General features: G+C 41.3%; 1 protein-coding gene across 2 annotated transcripts in view; it reads right to left on the reverse strand.

Moving 5' to 3' along the window:
- Positions 1–475: 475 nt before the first annotated feature.
- wdr17 (WD repeat domain 17) overlaps positions 476–18,853 on the reverse strand; it is a 54,173-nt gene continuing 35,795 nt past the window's right edge. The window contains exons 22-33 of one of the 2 annotated variants that reach the window (XM_070979165.1): positions 17,241–17,373; positions 13,692–13,780; positions 9,874–9,973; positions 9,521–9,660; positions 8,759–8,870; positions 8,483–8,624; positions 7,293–7,395; positions 6,987–7,088; positions 4,651–4,749; positions 4,008–4,075; positions 3,439–3,536; positions 476–2,340 (exon numbers count right to left, since the gene is read on the reverse strand). In XM_070979165.1, the coding sequence (XP_070835266.1) occupies positions 2,221–2,340; positions 3,439–3,536; positions 4,008–4,075; positions 4,651–4,749; positions 6,987–7,088; positions 7,293–7,395; positions 8,483–8,624; positions 8,759–8,870; positions 9,521–9,660; positions 9,874–9,973; positions 13,692–13,780; positions 17,241–17,373 (1,306 nt within the window). In that variant the 3' untranslated portion in view covers positions 476–2,220. Of the gene's footprint in view, positions 2,341–3,438; positions 3,537–4,007; positions 4,076–4,650; positions 4,750–6,986; positions 7,089–7,292; positions 7,396–8,482; positions 8,625–8,758; positions 8,871–9,520; positions 9,661–9,873; positions 9,974–13,691; positions 13,781–17,240; positions 17,374–18,853 lie in introns of those variants that run through there. The other variant, XR_011603034.1, reaches the window with a different exon arrangement.

Consider the following 18,853-nt stretch of genomic DNA (forward strand, 5'->3'; position numbering starts at 1 on the left):
TCTCTGAAGTCTCCATCGCTGTCTGACTGCTGACCCCTCTGGATTCAGTTCGGCCAATATGACTCTAACTTCTTCTTTTAGGCCATTTTCTTGGAAATTCATAAACATCCATCGATATCCATGCATCTTCTCTGGACCCTGTAATTGTTCCTGGATGAAGTCAATGACACAGCCTAAATCTGCGTACAGTCCTTCCGTCGGCTGAATCTATTGTCCTTCAGTAAGCGCAGCAAAGATCTCCTGTGTGTCACAGATACTTTCTCTCACCATCTGTAGGCTCAGCATTGTCTCTATCTTTTGTGTGCTTTACACATTCTCCCTGCTGTCTTTCACTGCTGTGGTTGCTTTTTAGTTATGTTGATGCCATGTTGTTAACTTTGCTGTTTCTGTACAGGAGCATTTATGTTTAATGTTTTTTCTATCTGCATGCTATTTTCTGCAGCATTATGGGTGGCACACAATAAGGTCAAGACTCATATTACACAACAGCAGTTGCTTTATTGCAGTATTTTTATTTATACAACTGAAGACAGTAATTCAGATTTATACTCTGCATATGCATGCTCATATTTTGAGACATTGTTACCTGGAGAAAAGAGGGAATCCTACCAAATAAATCACATATCTTATTCAATAAGAATCCCTCTTCACAATTAAAGCATGATGATGTTGTTGGCTAATTTCCCATCAAGTAACAGCTAAGCTTACCAATATCTACCAAAACCACCCCCTTGTTTGAAACAGAATCATCTTCAGACACAAATGTATTATTCATTGATGTAACTACATTTGTTGGCTCAGTCAGTGCACTGAAAAACACACACACAAAAAAAATATTTGTAGCCAAGTTTTAACTTTTCTTTTCCAATACTACACTTGACTCTCTGCCTTTTGTTTCTTTCTTCATTCTAATATGTTAACCCTTAGAATGTCCTATATGTGTATGTAGGTGGGCATGTTTTCGCCTTTCTGTTGAGGACAAAACACAATACCCACATGATGAATTCATGGGTTAAGGTTAGGGTAATGCTTAGGTAGGCAAGTAGTGATTAGGGTTAAGTTTAGGTCACATCTCCAGGACATGGATGTAAGTCTATGGGTACATCCCAAGTCTCTTAAATTGCATGTATGTTTCTCCAACTTCCCACCTAGGATGCATGATGAGATCAAGGAAACTATGTGAGGAGAGAAGAGATGAAGAAATGGGTTTTTAGAGAAATTAAATGTCCTTTCCCTGAAACATCATGTCTCGAGTTCTGATGACAAAGGCAGCTGATCATAGCTGGATCAGGTGTCAGTCTGCCTTAACAGCTATAGACTTTTGATGAATTTGTGTCTGCACACATGGGTACTGGTAACATGGTTACTTTGCTAATGCGAGTAAAGACCTCCAGTTCTCAATGCCAGAGCACCAGTGTTTTCTTTCCATAGCCTGTTCTTGAACAAACACCATCACATGAAATATAGCCAGCACTGTGAATTTCTAATGTTTACTGTGTCCTGCTCAGGAACACAGGAGCCATTTCTATTGGCAGAATGCATTTATATTATTTATTCATTATTCACATGTCTCTATTGACATTCTAATGGTGAATTCTTTATTTAATAATTATGGTTTCTCTTGAACACTGGAAATCACTTATTAGGTTAAACGTTTCAGGGAAATCTTAATTATGTCACTAATATCCCCAAAATGACAGATCGTGTAAGGAAAATCTTTCTCATAACAGAGGAATGTTATTTGTGGTCCAATTAACACAGATTTGTAACTAGATGGTGAATCAGAAAACAAATTAAATAAAAAAAACTTTGGAGAGATACTTGAGAGTTTAATTTGCTATCAGTCTTTACTCTGATACGAAACTCCAGTTCAATCAGCTGCAGCATCCAATCAATAACTGATATCCAATAAAGGGCATGTTGGCCAATAAAACACTTCTCTCTCATCTTTGCTCCTTGCTCCTCAGAGATCCCTCCTTGCTCCTCACAGCACAAATAAGAGCTTTGGAATGACTTCCAATTCAAGTGAGGAGCAAGAAGCAAGGAAATATCAAATAAGAGACCTGGGATGTACTTTATGTGTGTGTTTCATCCTCTGAAATGATGTGTGTGTGTGTGTGTGTGTGTGTGTGTGTGTGTGTGTGTGTGTGTGTGTGTGTGTGTGTGTGTGTGTGTGTGTGTGTGTGTGTGTGTGTGTGTGTGTGTGTGTGTGTGTGTCTGTTAGAAGGGATTGATGCGGAGTCCTGTTCCCAGAGGGGAAAACGGGTTCACTTTTGCCCACATTAGAGCATCATTAAGGGAAATTGCTGATTTACCATCCTCCAACAAAAACACAGGACCCTGCACATTGAAAAGAAGAAGGATAACATGAGAAAAGACACAAAATATAAATATACACCGATCAAGCAAAACATTATGACCACCTGCCTAATATTCTGTTAGTCCCCCTTTTGCTGCCAAAACAGCCCTGATCCAATGAGGCATGGACTCCACTAGACCCCTGATGGTGTCCTGTGGTATCTGGCTCCAAGGTGTTAGCAGCCGATCCTTTAAGTCCTGTAAGTTGCAAGGTGGGGCCTACATGGATTGAACTTGTTTGTCCAGCACATCCCACAGATGCTCGATTGGATTGAGATCTGGGGAATTTGGAGGACAAGGCAACACCTCAAACTCGTTGTTGTGATCCTCAAACCATTCCTGAACCATTCTTGTTTTGTAGCACGGCACATTATCCTGCTGAAAGAGGCCACAGCTATCAGGGAACACTGTTTCCATGAAAGGATGTACATAGTCTGCAACAATGCTTAGTTAGGTGGTGTTAAAGTAACATCCACATGGATAGCAGGACCCAAGGTTTTCCTGCAGAACATTGCCCAAAGCATCACACTGCCTCCGCCGGCATGCCTTTTTCCCATAATGCATTTCCCCAAGTAAGCACACACACCTGGTCATCCATGTGATGTAAAAGAAAACGTGATTAATCAGACCAGGCCACCTTCTTCCTTTGCTCTGTGGTCCAGTTCTGGTGCTCACATGCCCATTGTTGGCGTTTTCGGCGGTGGACATGGGTCAGCATGAGCACCCTGACTGGTCTGTGGCTATGCAGCCCCATATGCAACAGATACTGACCACTGCAGACTGGGAAACACCCCACAAGAGCTGCAGTGTTGGAGATGCTCTGTCCCAGTTGTCTAGCCATCACAATTTATCCCTTGTCAAACTCGCTCAAATCCTTATGCTTGCCCATTTGCCTGCTTCTAACACATCAACTTTGAGGATGAAATGTTCATTTGCTGCCTAATATATGCACCCAGCAGGTGCCATAAGAAAGAGATAATCAGTGCCATTCACTTCACCTGTCAGTGGTCATAATGTTATGCTTGATCAGTGTATATCAGTGTACATACACATAAACTAATGCAATATAGAAACACACACCTGTATTCTGTGTCCAGTGAAACAAGATAGTTGAACATCGGAGTGGCTCGGCAGATTGGATCCTGTCACATAATCAGCACCACACAAGACTATCGCAGCTAAGAGAGAGGAAACATGTTTTACTAGTGAATGACTACCAATATATACACATGTATTCATTATCATCACGTTTCACCAAATATTTGCCAACTGAATTGATGGCCTAGCAGGATAATACTTCATTCTGCCTCTTCTGCTGCTTCATTTCTCCCTCTAAACTACATTCCATTCGATCAGAGAGCCACTTGCACACACAGAAGCCAATCACTAAACATACTCACTAACATACATATCATAATCTTTATGACCCAAATTAGCTGCATCTGAGACTCACAACCTCCAGCTCCTGATACTGATGCCACCATCACACCACAACTAACATCAGCACCCCACCTCCGAGGGCTATGTTGTTGAACCCAGTAAAAGTCTACTAATACTGCATCTAATACTACATACTACATACTACTAAGCAGTGTTTTGTTTCCATAAATTCTCTAGTGATGAACCAAGTTTATAAATGTTAGATTTACTAGAGTCTGCTGGCTGGAATCTCCTCTCGAGGCAGCTGAACTCCTCTCTTTGATAATCTGATGGAGGACTGTTGAAAACAGACAAGAGATACAATCATGATGCTGTGCACATGCATGTATGTAGAGGTATTATAGTGATAACAGTCACTGTTGGTGGAACTATGTCAGTGAATTTCAATATATGGTAGTGTACAAATAGATTAGCCATTTTTGTAGCAGTGGTTGCCACAATTGGTCACAATGCTGTATGTTTACAGTGCTGAGTCATGACTGTAAAGACCTCCTCAGTGTTCCCTCTTCACCATCTGCCTCTTTAGCATGATTGTAACATTTCCAACAGATGAGGAGGAAACACAGCTATGTCACCATCTTCCTCTTTAAATTTCTTATCACCCTTGGCCCAGTTCGTATTATTTGTATGTTGTATGTTTCTTTTCAATATTGTACTTCATGGTGTTATTATTTCCATTCAGGTGTAGTAATATTAGCTTTCTTTCTTGGTGTCCTTGTGTGTGTGTGTGTGTGTGTGTGTGTGTGTGTGTGTGTGTGTGTGTGTGTGTGTGTGTGTGTGTGTGTGTGTGTGTGTGCATGTGTGCGTGTGCGTGTGTGTGCGTGTGTGTGTGTGTGTGTGTGTAAAACGTACTTGCTGTTACTCTGTGTGCAAGCCCGCCAGGCATCCAGTTCCATAGAGAGCTGCTCAATCTTCAAAGGAACGCACACCTCCCTTCTCTTTAACAACTGACTGAGAAACAAATCGTTAATCCAATTTCAGTCTGATTAGTTTAAAATTTAAAATTCTTTTCCTTAGTTACAAAGTCATAAATGGTCAGGCACATTCTTATCTTTAAGAGCTCATAGTACCTTATTACCTCACTAGAACACTGCATTCCCAAAATGCAGGCTTACTTATGGTTCCTAAAGTGTGAAAAAGCAGCCATGGTCCTGCCTGACATCCACTGCAACTGCTACTACTATTACTCATATTTCCATTATTATTATATCCATAGTGCTGTATTACATAGAAATACAATCTGTAACCAATGCACACATCTATCACACACATAAAAATATCATATATGTGTGCTATGCTATATATACACTACTGTAGTTAAGAGTCTATTATTAGAGCTGACACTGTGATTGCATTTCTGTCTGTCTCTCTCTGTCTGTCTCTCACTGTCTCTCTTTTGCTCTCTCTCTCTCTCTCCCAACCGGTCAGGCAGATGCCCGCCCTGCCAGAGCCTGGTTCTGCCTGAGGTTTCTGCCTATTAAAAGGCCTCGCCACTGTCACCAAGTGCTTGCTCATGAGAGAATTGTTGGGTCTCTGTAGATAAAGAGTATGGTCTGGACCAGCTCTATATGGAAATTGTGTCCTGAGACAACTTCTGTTATTTGGTTATTTGGTGCTATATAAATATTATTGAATTGAATTGAATGTTCCTGCAGAATCTATTGAACAAAACGCAAAAATGAAAAACAGTCAACAGTATTGTAATGTGTGGTAAAATAAAGGTTAAAAATTGCAGAGAATATTCAGTGTTTCTAAAACTGATTTGCTCTGAAGGCAACAACTACACAGAGTTCTTAGATGTTAATTAAAATGTTCAAAGTTATCACAATGATCTGTCCTAGATATATAGTTAGTAGTGCTCTCAATCGATTAAAATTTTTAATCGCGATTAATCTCATGAATGTCATAGTTAACTCGTGATTAATCGCAAATTAATCACACATTTTTATCTGTTCTAAATGTTCCATTAATTATCATTTTAATACTGTTATCAACATGGAAAAGTGGATTGGCTTGCTTTGTGCAAATGTTTTTTAATTGAAAACAACAGCATGTAGTGTTATATTTCACATTAACATTCTCACTTTGAGCAGTTATTCACATTTGAATGAATCAAATCTCACACAATTTACACTGTCAATAAACTGATGACACAAAAATAAATACTTGGTACAAAAAAGCCCCTTCAACAACCCTTTCTAAGGGATCAAAACAGGGTGATACAAGATAAAGTTACAAAGTGCACATCATTGTAAACTAGGACTCAGCCTATAGTGCAGTTAAACCATGGCTTAAGCTTTCCTTTCTTAAGTTTCCTTTGAACATAACAGCATCCATATGCCTCTGTCGAAAGCCATCCATCGTCGCCTGGTTTTGACAAGGAGGCGGCGGAGAATTCGCATTAGTCATGTGTTTGGCCATCAAGTGGTATTTCAGACTGGATGTGCTGCGGTGATAATTAACAATACACACAGATAACTTTGGTCTTGTCAGTCGACCCATCTGGCAACTTTTTGAAACTAAACTTTCCATTCAGAATCTTGTTCGCATCAATTTAAACGTTTCGCGCTTGACATCCACACAAACCGGTAGCCTACTCTTTTACAGCTAGCAAGCAGACAAGACCCAACACGTGCGTGGGGCGTGCCCATTGTTTTGTTTCCGCGTTACAACCGGATCCTGTAGTTTTTCTTCCGTTACTAGCAGTGGCCACAGCTTATAAAAAACTACAAGTTCACTAGGTCACAAAGACGGTTAATCTCGTGATAAAAAAAATGACGCCGTTAAAATTGATTTGCTTTAACGCGTTAATAACGAGAAATTTTTCAAGGCACTAATAGTTACAGTCATCTGATCAGTCCTGTGAACCAGAATAGTTTTTAATAACTCTACTTAATAACAATACTTAACTTTATTTAATAACTACCACCACCCTAAAAGAGAACGTTGGTCAGACAACAGACCAGTCAGATGAAAATGCATCTGAAAACTTCCGAGGAGTTTTGGAATGTACTATATTTACCAAGTACCAAACTTTTTTTGCACATGCAAAATATCTCAGAAAAGATCATATTTCAGAGCTTATATGAGGCCATCCTAAATAAAACCATATTAACACACACGCACACACACACGCACACACACACGCACACACGCACGCACGCACGCACACAAAACTGTATGTCTACCTGGTGTATTCGTAGAGTGCAGGGACGATGCTGGAGTACTGTCTTCTAACGGCCAGCAGACCACCAATATAACCACACAGGATCAGCAGCTCACTGCGGGTTCTACATACACACACACACACACACACACACACACACACACACGCACGAACACACATACACACAAATGCACACACATACACCCGACACGACACACAACAAATACCTGGATCAAATTAACTCTGTCAAAGTATAGGAAGTAACAGCATATTGGAAAATAATTAGAATAACTATTCATACTAATAATAAAGTAATAAATGTACTTACTCAGTCAATCTGGCCATGATAAGGCGGTCAGTTCTGATGTAACTCATCAGGTCTAGCATTGGTTGAACACTATCCACTGTCCAATCAGATCCAGTCAGCTGTTCTGGTGAGGAAGACAGAGTTTTATGAAGCTTTATGAAGACAGAAATTTTGCTAATTGTCTTAAGTTCTTAGTCTTAAGTCACCATTAAGAAGTTATTGTTATAACTAACATGGTAACTTGGATAGGTTTACACCTTTGTAGTGTAATGGCAATTTCAGTTCCTTGCACTTCAGAGACACCCCACCTCCCATTTCCTCACCAGGATATCAGGTCCTTTTGTGTTTTAAATTCTGATGTCCAGACCTCTGAACATCTACATACAAAGTCCTGCAGGATGCCTCCAGTGTGAGCCACCCCCTAGGGAGTTGGCTCTGATACCTCCAGCAGACCTAAAGGTGTGTATTCACACCTTTGGGTGGGGGAGGCGCTCCTAATGTATAAATGTTTAGCTCTCCCCATGCTTGCGGTCTTTCTTCATTCTACCGCTCGTGTGATGATTGACCTTTTCTTTGCAAAGAAAATAAAAACCTTGTCGGCTGGCAGAAGTCTCTATTTCATTCTTCACCAGCAGCAGAGAATTTCCACAACAGTAGTCAACAGCTGATGAATGTTTTGATTGCAGTTCACTGTATTTTTTATCATATCAATTGAAAGTGCTGAGCTTTAAGTTCTTCCTAAAGATTGGTTTGAAAATTGGTCATTCACAGATCACAACTGCAAGTGCACCAGCATGTGGGCATGAAATCAAATGACGAAACTTATCTCTGAATATGGTATAATATTGATGATAAAATATGATATTGCCTCATTTATAAATCAAACGTGATGACAGTATTGGAAAAAACACAGAGTTTTCAGTTACAGCAGAATTGTCAGAATTCTTCTATTACAGCACTCTACATGCACATTGGTAATGAGTTTAGGACAGCATGACATAGTAAAGGGAAAAATGGAGGCAGTGCAAGTAAATGTCATCAGGTCCAGTATTTTGGCTTGTAACTTGTAGCTTGGCTTTTAACTCCAAGTTACCATGACAAATCCAAACATTGAAATATTGCCAATTGTTCCATGATAAAGGTCATTGGACAGATGTGTCATCATATTTAAAATGTGCAAATATTATGTCAGCGAGGTAACCACACAATACCTTTAACGTGATCTATCCCTATCTGAAGGGCGTTTTCAGGTTCAGAGCTCAGCAGGTGGAATTTAACTGCTGAAAGCAAATCTCCTTCACACATAGCTGCTTCTGCCAAGGTCTTACACTCCTCTAATGAAGGGAGACCGCACTGGAATGACAAATAACACATAATCATAGTCACTCAATCATCATAAATGTTAATATCATGAACATTAAATGAGGTACTACCATTCCATTTCATCCAAAAATGTCTTTGATTTAACTTAATGAATCCCTACTCACCCTTTGATGTAATTGGTCGATTTCAACAGCACTTCCTGGGTAAAATGCGCACAGCTTAGCCAATAAAATGTGGTTGTCAGGAATCATTCGCAGTAGGTCAGCTGAGTATTCCCTAAATGTAAACACAGATAAGATAAAAAAAAGTGCTTTGCACAGACTACACCTTAGAAGCAGCCACTGTAGATGTGTAGTTGTGCACTGTAACCGCACAGCTGGAGTCTTCTTGCTTTAGCTCCCTGCTCTATAGTCTATCTATAGTCATTGAAATTGATAAATGAAGATGTGAATTTTGGCTGATTAATAACAATAAAGATGGAATTGGCTGGCACCCATCCCTACTGCCTGGTTACATACTCTATGTAACATTCAGTGCCCTGCTCCACAGAGGTGAGTGGTCTGCCTGTAGTGGCCATCACTGGGTTCCACCCCAGTTTTCAATCATTGCTTTCAATGCCAGGCATGTGTCATAATGCAAAGTCAAACATAGCTTGTAAAACAGTTTTTTCAGTTGGCAGTTGTCAGTCTCATTTAACTCATCACATGAAGTTAGCTAGCTGTATATAAGCACATTCATGGTCAGGTTTACAACATAAAGAGATCAAAATCGTATTACTTAAAGGTAGAAAAAGGCAAAGTAAGTGTACATTTCAAAGGACACATTATAAAAGTCAAAATTAGCATTAGGAAGCCAAAACTGGACCAGTGTTAGCTGAATTACTTTTAAGGTTTATAAAAGAATGATTTTGTCCATACTGAACGTACCATGTAGGTGTGGTCATGTACTTCCTGGCCAAGAGTTCAAGGCAGTATGTAGTGCTCTGATTAGCGGCCTCTCCTAGGACAAGACCCACACATGCAGCCATCTCCAACTCATTTCCTCGGATCAAACTAGACATGGATAACTAAAAACACAACACACACAAACAGACATATTTTAGCCAAGTTGTTTAAATCGTTTTTCTTATTATTATTATTAATAGTCAGTCATGATAAGCAAGAGACATGTGAATCCTCAAATGAAATTCTTAATGCCGGGCACACTGTGTATACAAACAAACCCATACTGTATACACTGTATGTAACTAAGAGTGACTTGCACAGACTTTGGTGTGTACCTTGATGTTGTCCACAGCTAGGTGGCAGCATGCAGCCAGGACAGAGCACCCGTCCTGGAAGTACCATTCAGCTAGTTCCTTACAAACCTTATCGAGGAGACTAGACAGAAAAAGCAAAAGTCAGTGAAATAAAGCCAGTGAAGAGGTGCATATTGCTTGTTTCATATTTCTTTCATTTTCAGATATTTTTTGTTATTCCACATGAAAAGACTCATATGTATGTTCTATGTGTGTAGCATGAAGGGGCTACAACATACATTTCACTGCAACCATGTGTTGTAAAGTGACAAATAAGTGACCATGATTACTTGATTCTAGGTATTAGTCTCTTTTTTAGATACTATAAGTGATCCATCTATTTCTTTTTTATTCATTCAGACTGCACACAAGGGAAAATAATCACACAAATATTAAGTTATAAATATTAAGCATGATTTACCTATACTGAGGATGGGGATGGAAACGTATTGAGCTATATTTTGGTATGGGCATGTGGAAAGGAGAAGTACATTACAGGGCAGGAGTCGTTTAAGAAGATACTATGGGCATTTTGATACTTTTTTCACTGTGAAACCTGATGACTATTGGAATATATTGGAAATGACATGAATCACTGCAGCCTCTGTTCTCCATGACTGAGCATGCTACAAACTTGTTTTTGGATTTTGAATGGAAAATAATTTGATAGGACAGTTTTCAATGGAATCTTAATTTTAGCCTTAATGCTGCAGTGTTTTCCATGCTGAAGATAATAATTTGCCAAATATATTAACAATATTGTTCATAAAAAAAAGTCACATTTAAAGATTATCACTATCCCAGTCCCACAGCATGTTCAGAATTTTTCACATTTGACATTTGACACTGGATATCAACACAGTATGTTAGCACAGAGCAGCTTAAGTCACTTTCTACATGAACTACTTCAAAGTTCAGTTTCCAAATTTTAAAATGAACTAGTTCAGCTCATAGTTCATAATTCAAAATTTTAAACTAAGTTCACCATTCTAAAAATGAACTAGTTCATAGTTCTTTTTTTTCCATATGTTGCTGCGAGCTATTATTTTTCAAAATTATTGACACAGCCCATATGGAACCACAGACAGCAATTATTTTATGTTTTAACACTGTAACTATGCGTCAGATTTCATCTTCATATCCAGTTTTGAATCCTTATATAACCAGGGTTTACATTAGCATTGAGGGGACAGCATTTCTCCATTGCTGCTTTAACGCTTTGTTGCTGTCCATTCAGTCCACACTAGTAGCAGCTGCAGCTTTCACCCCATGTGACTGAAGTGTGGATTTTCTTTTTGAAAGCCGGCGGGCAAAGTTTGCATAGAAATGTAAGAGTTTTCCTATCCTCACCGACCTTTGTCATAAAACTCGTTTAAATGATCAAACAACACCTCCTTGCTGCTTTGTCGCCTACATGCTGGTTTTTGTTTTGATGACGCATGCGACGATGCGACACTGGTGGCTGGTGTTGCCAGATTGGGCTTTTTTCTGCTACATATTAAAGCCTGTTTACAGTGTGGTTCAGCCGGGTTTTCACCTGGAAGGCTCTATAGAAATCTGGCACCCTATTGAACGAAGTTAAACTGAGAGAGCGTGCCGTTCACAGACACCAGAATGAACGAGTTCACAGTAACGTTCAGCAGGCAGTAATACAGTACGTTCAGTTCACGTTCGCCCAAAATATGAACGCGTTCATGAACTATTGTTCAATGAACTCGTTCAGGCACAACACTGATCTTTAACATGCCTTTGTATAAGATTTGTGTTGCCCATTGTGGTTTAATGTTTTAAGTTCAGGCCAACTTACACAACAACAGTAAATCAAAAACAGAATGCTATTATTAGAATAAGACAGGAGCTGCGCACTCAACTTTAAATACCAGGGGGGTGGTTTGTGTATCTACGTCAATAAAAACTGATGTAATAATGCCAAGTCTGTCTCAAGCTATTGCTCACCAGACATTGAGCTTTTGACTGTAATCTGTAGACCATTCTATCCACCCAGGGAATTTACTTTAGTTTCCATCACTGCTGTGTATGTGCCCCCCAGCACAAACACAAAGGAGGTTATGTGTGTTCTCTACTGGACTATCAGCAAGTTGCAATCCACTCACACAGAGGGCTTTTTCATTGCTGACGGGGATTTTAACCAGGCCAACATGACAGTTCTCCCACATTTCCACCAGCATGTGGATTGTGCAACTAGGGGTGTGAGCACATTAGACAAGGCCTACACCAACATGGAAGATGCATTCAGAGCAGCCCCCTGCCCCCACCTTGGCTCTTCAGACCATTTCTGTTATGCTAATTCCTGCATACAAGCCCCTGATGATCAGAGAAAAACCTTCAGTGAGGCAGGTGAGGGCACGACAGGACTGTTTTGAGTGTACTGACTGGGACATGTTCACAGAAGCTGCCACTTACAATGATCACACCAACATAGATGAGTATGCCATGTCTGTCTCAGCCTACGTACATCAACATATGCATGGATGACATCAGTGCTTTGAACAACATTATTACCTGGGCCAACCAAAAACCCTGGATGACTGATGATGTACGCAAAATCCTAAAGGAATGGAACTCAGCCTTCAAGTCTGGAGACAAGGTTTACATTTTAACAGACATTTTTAACACCTCACTAGATCAAGCCAAAGTCCCATCATCTGCCACCATCATCCCAGGGCCAAAAAAACCCTCAAATCACATCACTAAATGACTTCCGGCCCATCGCACTCACCCCCATTATGATGAAGTGCTTTGAGAGGCTGGTAAAGGAGCACATCATCTCCAGACTCCCTCCCACATTTGACACCTTCCAGTTTGCATACCGGTCAAACCACTCCACTGAGGATGTCATCTCCTCCGTTCTCTACCTGAGCCTTGCACACCTGGAGTAGAAGGAAACTTGTGCAGATGCTGTTTCTGGACTTCAGTTCAGTGTTTAATACTATCATCTCACCGCATCTGGTAGACAAACCAGGACCCCTAGGCTTTAACACCCCCTTGTGCAACTGGCTGCTTGACTTCCTCACTGAAAGACTTCCTCAGTGCAGGTTGGACAGAACACTTCCTGTGTCATCACCCTCAGCACAGGGCTGTGTCCTGAGCCCTCTGCTGTTCACCCTGACAACACATGACTGCGCCCCCAAGGCTGCCACCAGCCACTTTGTGAAGTTTAAAGACGACACAACGGTGGTGGGTGCAGGATGAGCAGAGCCCACCTGCCCCTGCCCATCCTCGCTACATTCTACAGAAACATGATTGAGAGCATCCTGACCAGCTGCATCTCTGTGTGGTGTGGAGACTGCAGTGCCTCTGACTGGAAGAATGTGAAGACAGCGATGAGGACAGCAGAGAAAATCATTGGGACTTCTCTACCCTCCATTCAGGACATTTCATCTAAATGCTGCATGTCCCATGCCAGAAACATCATCAGTGAAAGAGGTTCTGCAGCATTCGGTGCAGGACCACCAGATCCCAGGCTTCCTCGCATTGTGGGCACAGAAATCTGTTTACACAGTCACATTGTCGGGACTCTCCTTTCTTATGGGGACAAAATGCAGCTCCCCCTAATGTAAATCATTAAATTTTAGAAGACTAGGGTTAGGCAAATAGTGGTTATGGTTATGGTTATGGTTAGGGTGAGTCTCCAGGAAATTAATGTAAGTCAATGTAATGTTCCCTGTAAAGTGATAGAAACACAACTGCGTGTGTGTGTGTGTGTGTGTGTGTGTGTGTGTGTGTGTGTGTGTGTGTGTGTGTGTGTGTGTGTGTGTGTGTGTGTGTGCGTGCTGAACCTCTGGTATTGTTGTCTATTATCCACATCATTAGTCGTGTGGTTGACTGTGGAGCTTTGAGGTGCACGAATGTTGCCTTCACATGCTCCCTAAGAGCAAAGAAAATGATCATTCTATTATTTCTGATCAATATTATCACATTTTTCAAAATTACTGTTCAAGCAGATTCTCACCTCTCTGGGCTCTATTTTTGATTCTGCCGCCAACGCGGCGCAAAGTTAGGTCCGCTTCGCCGAAGGGGTGTGGCAGCGCAGACTTTGGTATTTTCGTGCACTGCGCTGCAGGCGCAACTGCTCCCCCTCCTCATCTCAGTCCCACCCAGTATGGAATCAGATTTGTGTCAAAATAACCAAACAAAACTTCTTCAGTATCAAACAAAAATAAAAACTTTGAGAGAGAATAAAACTCACTGAGGCAAAAAAAATGTCATCTGAAAAGAAAACTTGTAACTTGCAAAAAAAATTATTTGTGCAATTGAGTAAACTATTGGTCTTTTACTTTTTGTCATATCCTCTGTTTCATTCTCACTGCTCAGATTTTTGCTCTCACCGTCAGCTTTGCAGTCACGCTGCCAGCCCCGGAGAGACTTCACAGGTAACATCAATAATAACATGCATAGCTATTATTGATTTCATAAAATCGAACCATTTTATACAATATACATATCTTGGACTCACATACTTATTGCTTTAGCTTGCACGTTATTAAGAAGAAGAAGAATTTCCTTTATTCGTCACATTTTACACACAACATGCAGTTGAGGAGGAAACTGTACACGCCATGCCATGTACACCCCATGCATATGTGAAATTCCATCCCGCTATTTGATCCATCCATGGTCAGTCCTTCCTCCACGGCAGACCAGGAGCGGTGGGCTGCCAGTCGACCAGCGCCTGGGGACCAGTTCCTTTTCCAGGGACCAGTTCCCTTTTGTCACCATTGGTCAGGTGGTGATCTTCTTGCATGTAAGATTGCAATAGTGGGGGTATTTTTATGGAGGATACCCCAGGTGAACATGGGGAGAACATGCACAACTCCACACTCTCCCCTTATTTTTCCTCAAGCAGCAGGCACCAAAGGCATGGTAGAGGACACGCCCAGCGCCCACAGCGAGATTCAAACCGGGGACCTTCTAGCTGTGAGGCGACACCATTATTGATGTTTTCCTAATTATGATGTTTTCCTAAGGTAATTGATGTTACCTGTGCAGGGCTCTCAAGTTTTGAACTGAGTTCAGAGTGAGATTTGGCGGTGGCAGTGAGGGGTGGGTTGGGGACGGGGGTCTGACCTGAAAAATGACACATAAATTGGTACAAATAAAAATTTTATTCAATTCAGCATTTCTTAGTGCAAGTGTGTGTGTGTGTGTGTGTGTGTGTGTGTGTGTGTGTGTGTGTGTGTGTGTGTGTGTGTGTGTGTGTGTGTGTGTGCGCGCACACTGTGTCTGTAACCCCCGCCCTTCCCCATCCTGCTCAGTGCGTAAAAAAAGCAAAGCGGCTCCGGCTCCCAGGCAGGAGACTGCTCTGATCGTTCACTTCCGAGAGCGGCTCTATGAGCCGTTTCGTTGCAACCGACACATCACCACTTCCTCTACCTGTTCCACTGTTTTAAAAAATAGTGGCACAACTTGGTGGGCGTTATCCTGGTAATTTCACTGTGTGAGAAATGCAAGATATGGCGTGTGAGTGTGTGAATGGGTTGAAGTGTGTGTGTCTCGCGCCCAATGGGTGAGACCTGAGAGCTTTGCCAGTGAAGTCTCTCCGGGGCTGGTGGCGTTGCCCTAAGCATGCAGAGTCGAAGGAGTCACAGATTGATTACTTTCTCCTGCGACAACTTCCGGGCACTGAGCTGTCACTCAAAAACTCACTAGCCAATGGCAACGCACCCGTGAAAAAGCCCGTCCATGTGAGAGGTTTGTATCAGAATCCAAACAAAAAGTCAGGGAGCGCAAACGAGAGAGCTGGCAGCGTGACTGCAAAGCTGACTGTGAGAGCAAAAGTCTGAGCAGAGAGAAAGAAACAGAGGATATGACAAAAAAGTAAAAGACCAATAGTTTACTCAATTGCACAAATAATTTGTTTGCAAGTTGCAAGTTTTACTTTTGAGATGACATTTTTTTTGCTTCAGTGAGTTTTATTCTCTCTCAAATTTTTATTTTTGTTTCATACTGAAGAAGTTTTGTTTGATTATTGTGACACAAATCTGATTCCATAGTCTGACGCTCAAACTTCTCCCAGGAGGAGACTGACGTTCTGGTCTGGGAGGTCCAGGTTCGCAGTGGTCGTATCTATGGCCTCGCGAAATTTATTTCAATGCTGTCTATCTGTTTAGTGTGGAAAGTTACTGATTGTCAGATGTTTTTTGAACTGATGTAACCGCAAATACTCACTTAATGACAAAGCTGGGCGGCAAGGCGCTCCCTCCTCTCCCGTCCCCTCCTCCTCTCTCCGTCTTAAGTCCCTTAATATGTCCTCTGTGAGTTCATAGTGACATCGACGTCGTACAGCCATGTTGTGTAAAACGCAACATGCCACAAAGAATGCACCGACACTCTGAGGGCTGTATGTTAATGAACCACCTGTCCGGTCCAGACATCTAAAACGCATTTTGAGAACCCCAAATGAGCGTTCGATGACTGACCGAGCACTGCTGAAAACACTGTTAAATCCACGCTGCCGCCTTGTTGAAGGTGTGATATATGACGGATGAGCGGATAGCCATTATCACCTAGCCGCCACCCATCCAGAGGGGTGTCCCCCTGAAAGACTGTAGGGATGCTAGAATTCTCCAGGATGAACGAGTCATGTGCCGACCCGGGGAAAGTGGCATACACGTTTGTCACCAGGCAATTTGAGTCACAGCTCACCAGACATCCCTGTTTCACCTGTGTACATTCAGTCAGGTTGAGTGACCATTACGCGTGCTGAACACACTTTCAATGTGGTCAGATGAGTTACTGATCAAAATATATAAATTTAGGTCTGACTGTATGTGCTGACTCAGATAGTTGCATTGAATTGTGGCTGTTGCTAATTATTGATCGCAGTGAAATGCCAGACACTGTGACGTGTGCGCATGACTCTGCCGGTTTACAAAAATCCACTCGCCCAACGAGGGCAGCTGGTGCACAGAGTTGAGCAGGTCTGGGTGGCGAGCTTTCAGCGCACTTTTATGCCGCCAGCGTGGACCAAAATGTACCGAAAATCCAAATCCGCTGGCTGATCATGCCAACACCTCCCCCTACTGCGCCGCAACGCCCATCCTGGCGCACCTCTGTGCACCTCAGTTTAGCAAAATACCAAGTGCGCTACGCACCTGCCTGCACTGCACGAAAATACCACTGCGCAGGGTGTCCACCCTGCGCCCCGCCAGCAGCGGGGACGAAAATAGAGCCCTCTGTCTTTATCTCCTATGACTTATTCATCCACTCCTCATGCACCCATCTGTAACTATTTATTCAAGGTCTACTATTCGTCTATGCATAAAGAAAACTTCTGTTACCTGCCGTCTCATTACTCTATTGGTGTCTTTAACCCTCTCTCTCCTTACCTGTGCTATTATTAAGGCTTCTAGTAGCTGTCCTCTGCCAGTGAAGAAAGTTACAAGTTTTTTTATTTCTCCTGTGGCGATGCAGTATGGGATAGCGTCATCATTATCCTCAGCCATCAGTTGGTCAGCTCTCCTGTGACATGAGTATATTTAAATTACACGTACAAATAATAATAATTATATTATTATTGCATTCTAATTCTATAATTATTATACTTTTATACTAGCACATAAACATAGTGCAACACACAAATATATCAGAATGAGTGAAATTAAGACGACAAAATGAATAATCAGACAGTGAGACTGTAATAATACCAACACTGAAGGAGCTTTGTGTGTTAACAAACACTCCTGAAACAAAGAGCTATTCATGTGGACTGCTGGTATATGACTCTGCAGTACACCACTTAGAGCACACGCATGTTGTGTTCCTTTTTCATATTTTATGACAAAAAAATATTTAAGATTATTTGTCTTAAATATTGTATTTGTAAGATTATTTGTAATCTAAAATTATTTAGATTCCTAAATAAATAATTCCTCCTTTTCTGCTGAATTATCAGCAACTATTTTTTTATGCTCTTTCCCTTTTTACTCTACTGTAAAGCTTTTTTTGAGCTTCCCTTACATAGCCACGTAGATCTCTGCTACTGTCAAAGAGCTTTAGAATAAGCAGTGTTCTAGGGGAGCATTCTGATGTACATAAAAAAACAAATTTAAGTGAGATTTGGATATAACAGAATTCAACCTTTGAAAAAATCTGTGAAAACCCCAAAATGAGGAGCCTTACATTAGTTTAACACACAAACAAGAGCTATACTTACATCCACATGTAGCATGCATTGGCTGGACATAGTAGAACTTTTTATGGCAGACATTTTGACATGTCATTGCAGGAAAAGTACAGGTAATAAAATTAATTGATGAATTAATTATTTGATTTTGTGGGTATCTTTTCCTATTTTGTCTTTGTGTTTCCTTTTCTCTCTGTCTCCTGTCTGTCTCTCCCCTGTCTGTCATGTATGTGTGTGTTTCACTGCAGGTCATGGCTGACAGGTTTGGTCCGGCCTCCCCTCTCCTGAGCACAACTGCTCTCAATCAGACAATCAAGACTCACCTGCTGCCACACTATATAAGATTGATGTTTCCACCCACTATTTGTCAATCATCAGTTTATCCACGTGGTAATGAGCAAGGCCTCTGAGGAGTTTCCTGAGTGTTTTTGATCTCTGTTTTTACCATGACCTGTTTCAGTCCATGCCTGCGCCTTGTGAAATACTGGATTTGGACACTTTTCTGATCTGTTCCTCCCTCAGTCATATCTCCAGTGTCTTCTGAATCTGCCTGTTGCACATTCCCTGAAACATTTATTAAACCATTGACTTTTTTAGTCCTCTTCAGCCTCCTCTGTCTGAGCTGTAGCATTTTGGGTCCACGAGCACAAAATCAGGTGTGCCAATTTTACTGGTTCTGCTAACTGGAGCCATCATTGATGTTATTAATAACACCTGTGTTTTTCCTGCTATGACAAATCAAAAGATCTATAAAAGCAACAAGTACGCATCATAACGCAGTTCAGAACAACCACTATGGAATAAATATTACCCTTT

Source organism: Chaetodon trifascialis, chromosome 2 (assembly GCF_039877785.1).
Source record: "Chaetodon trifascialis isolate fChaTrf1 chromosome 2, fChaTrf1.hap1, whole genome shotgun sequence".
NCBI classification, from domain to species: Eukaryota; Metazoa; Chordata; class Actinopteri; order Chaetodontiformes; family Chaetodontidae; genus Chaetodon; species Chaetodon trifascialis.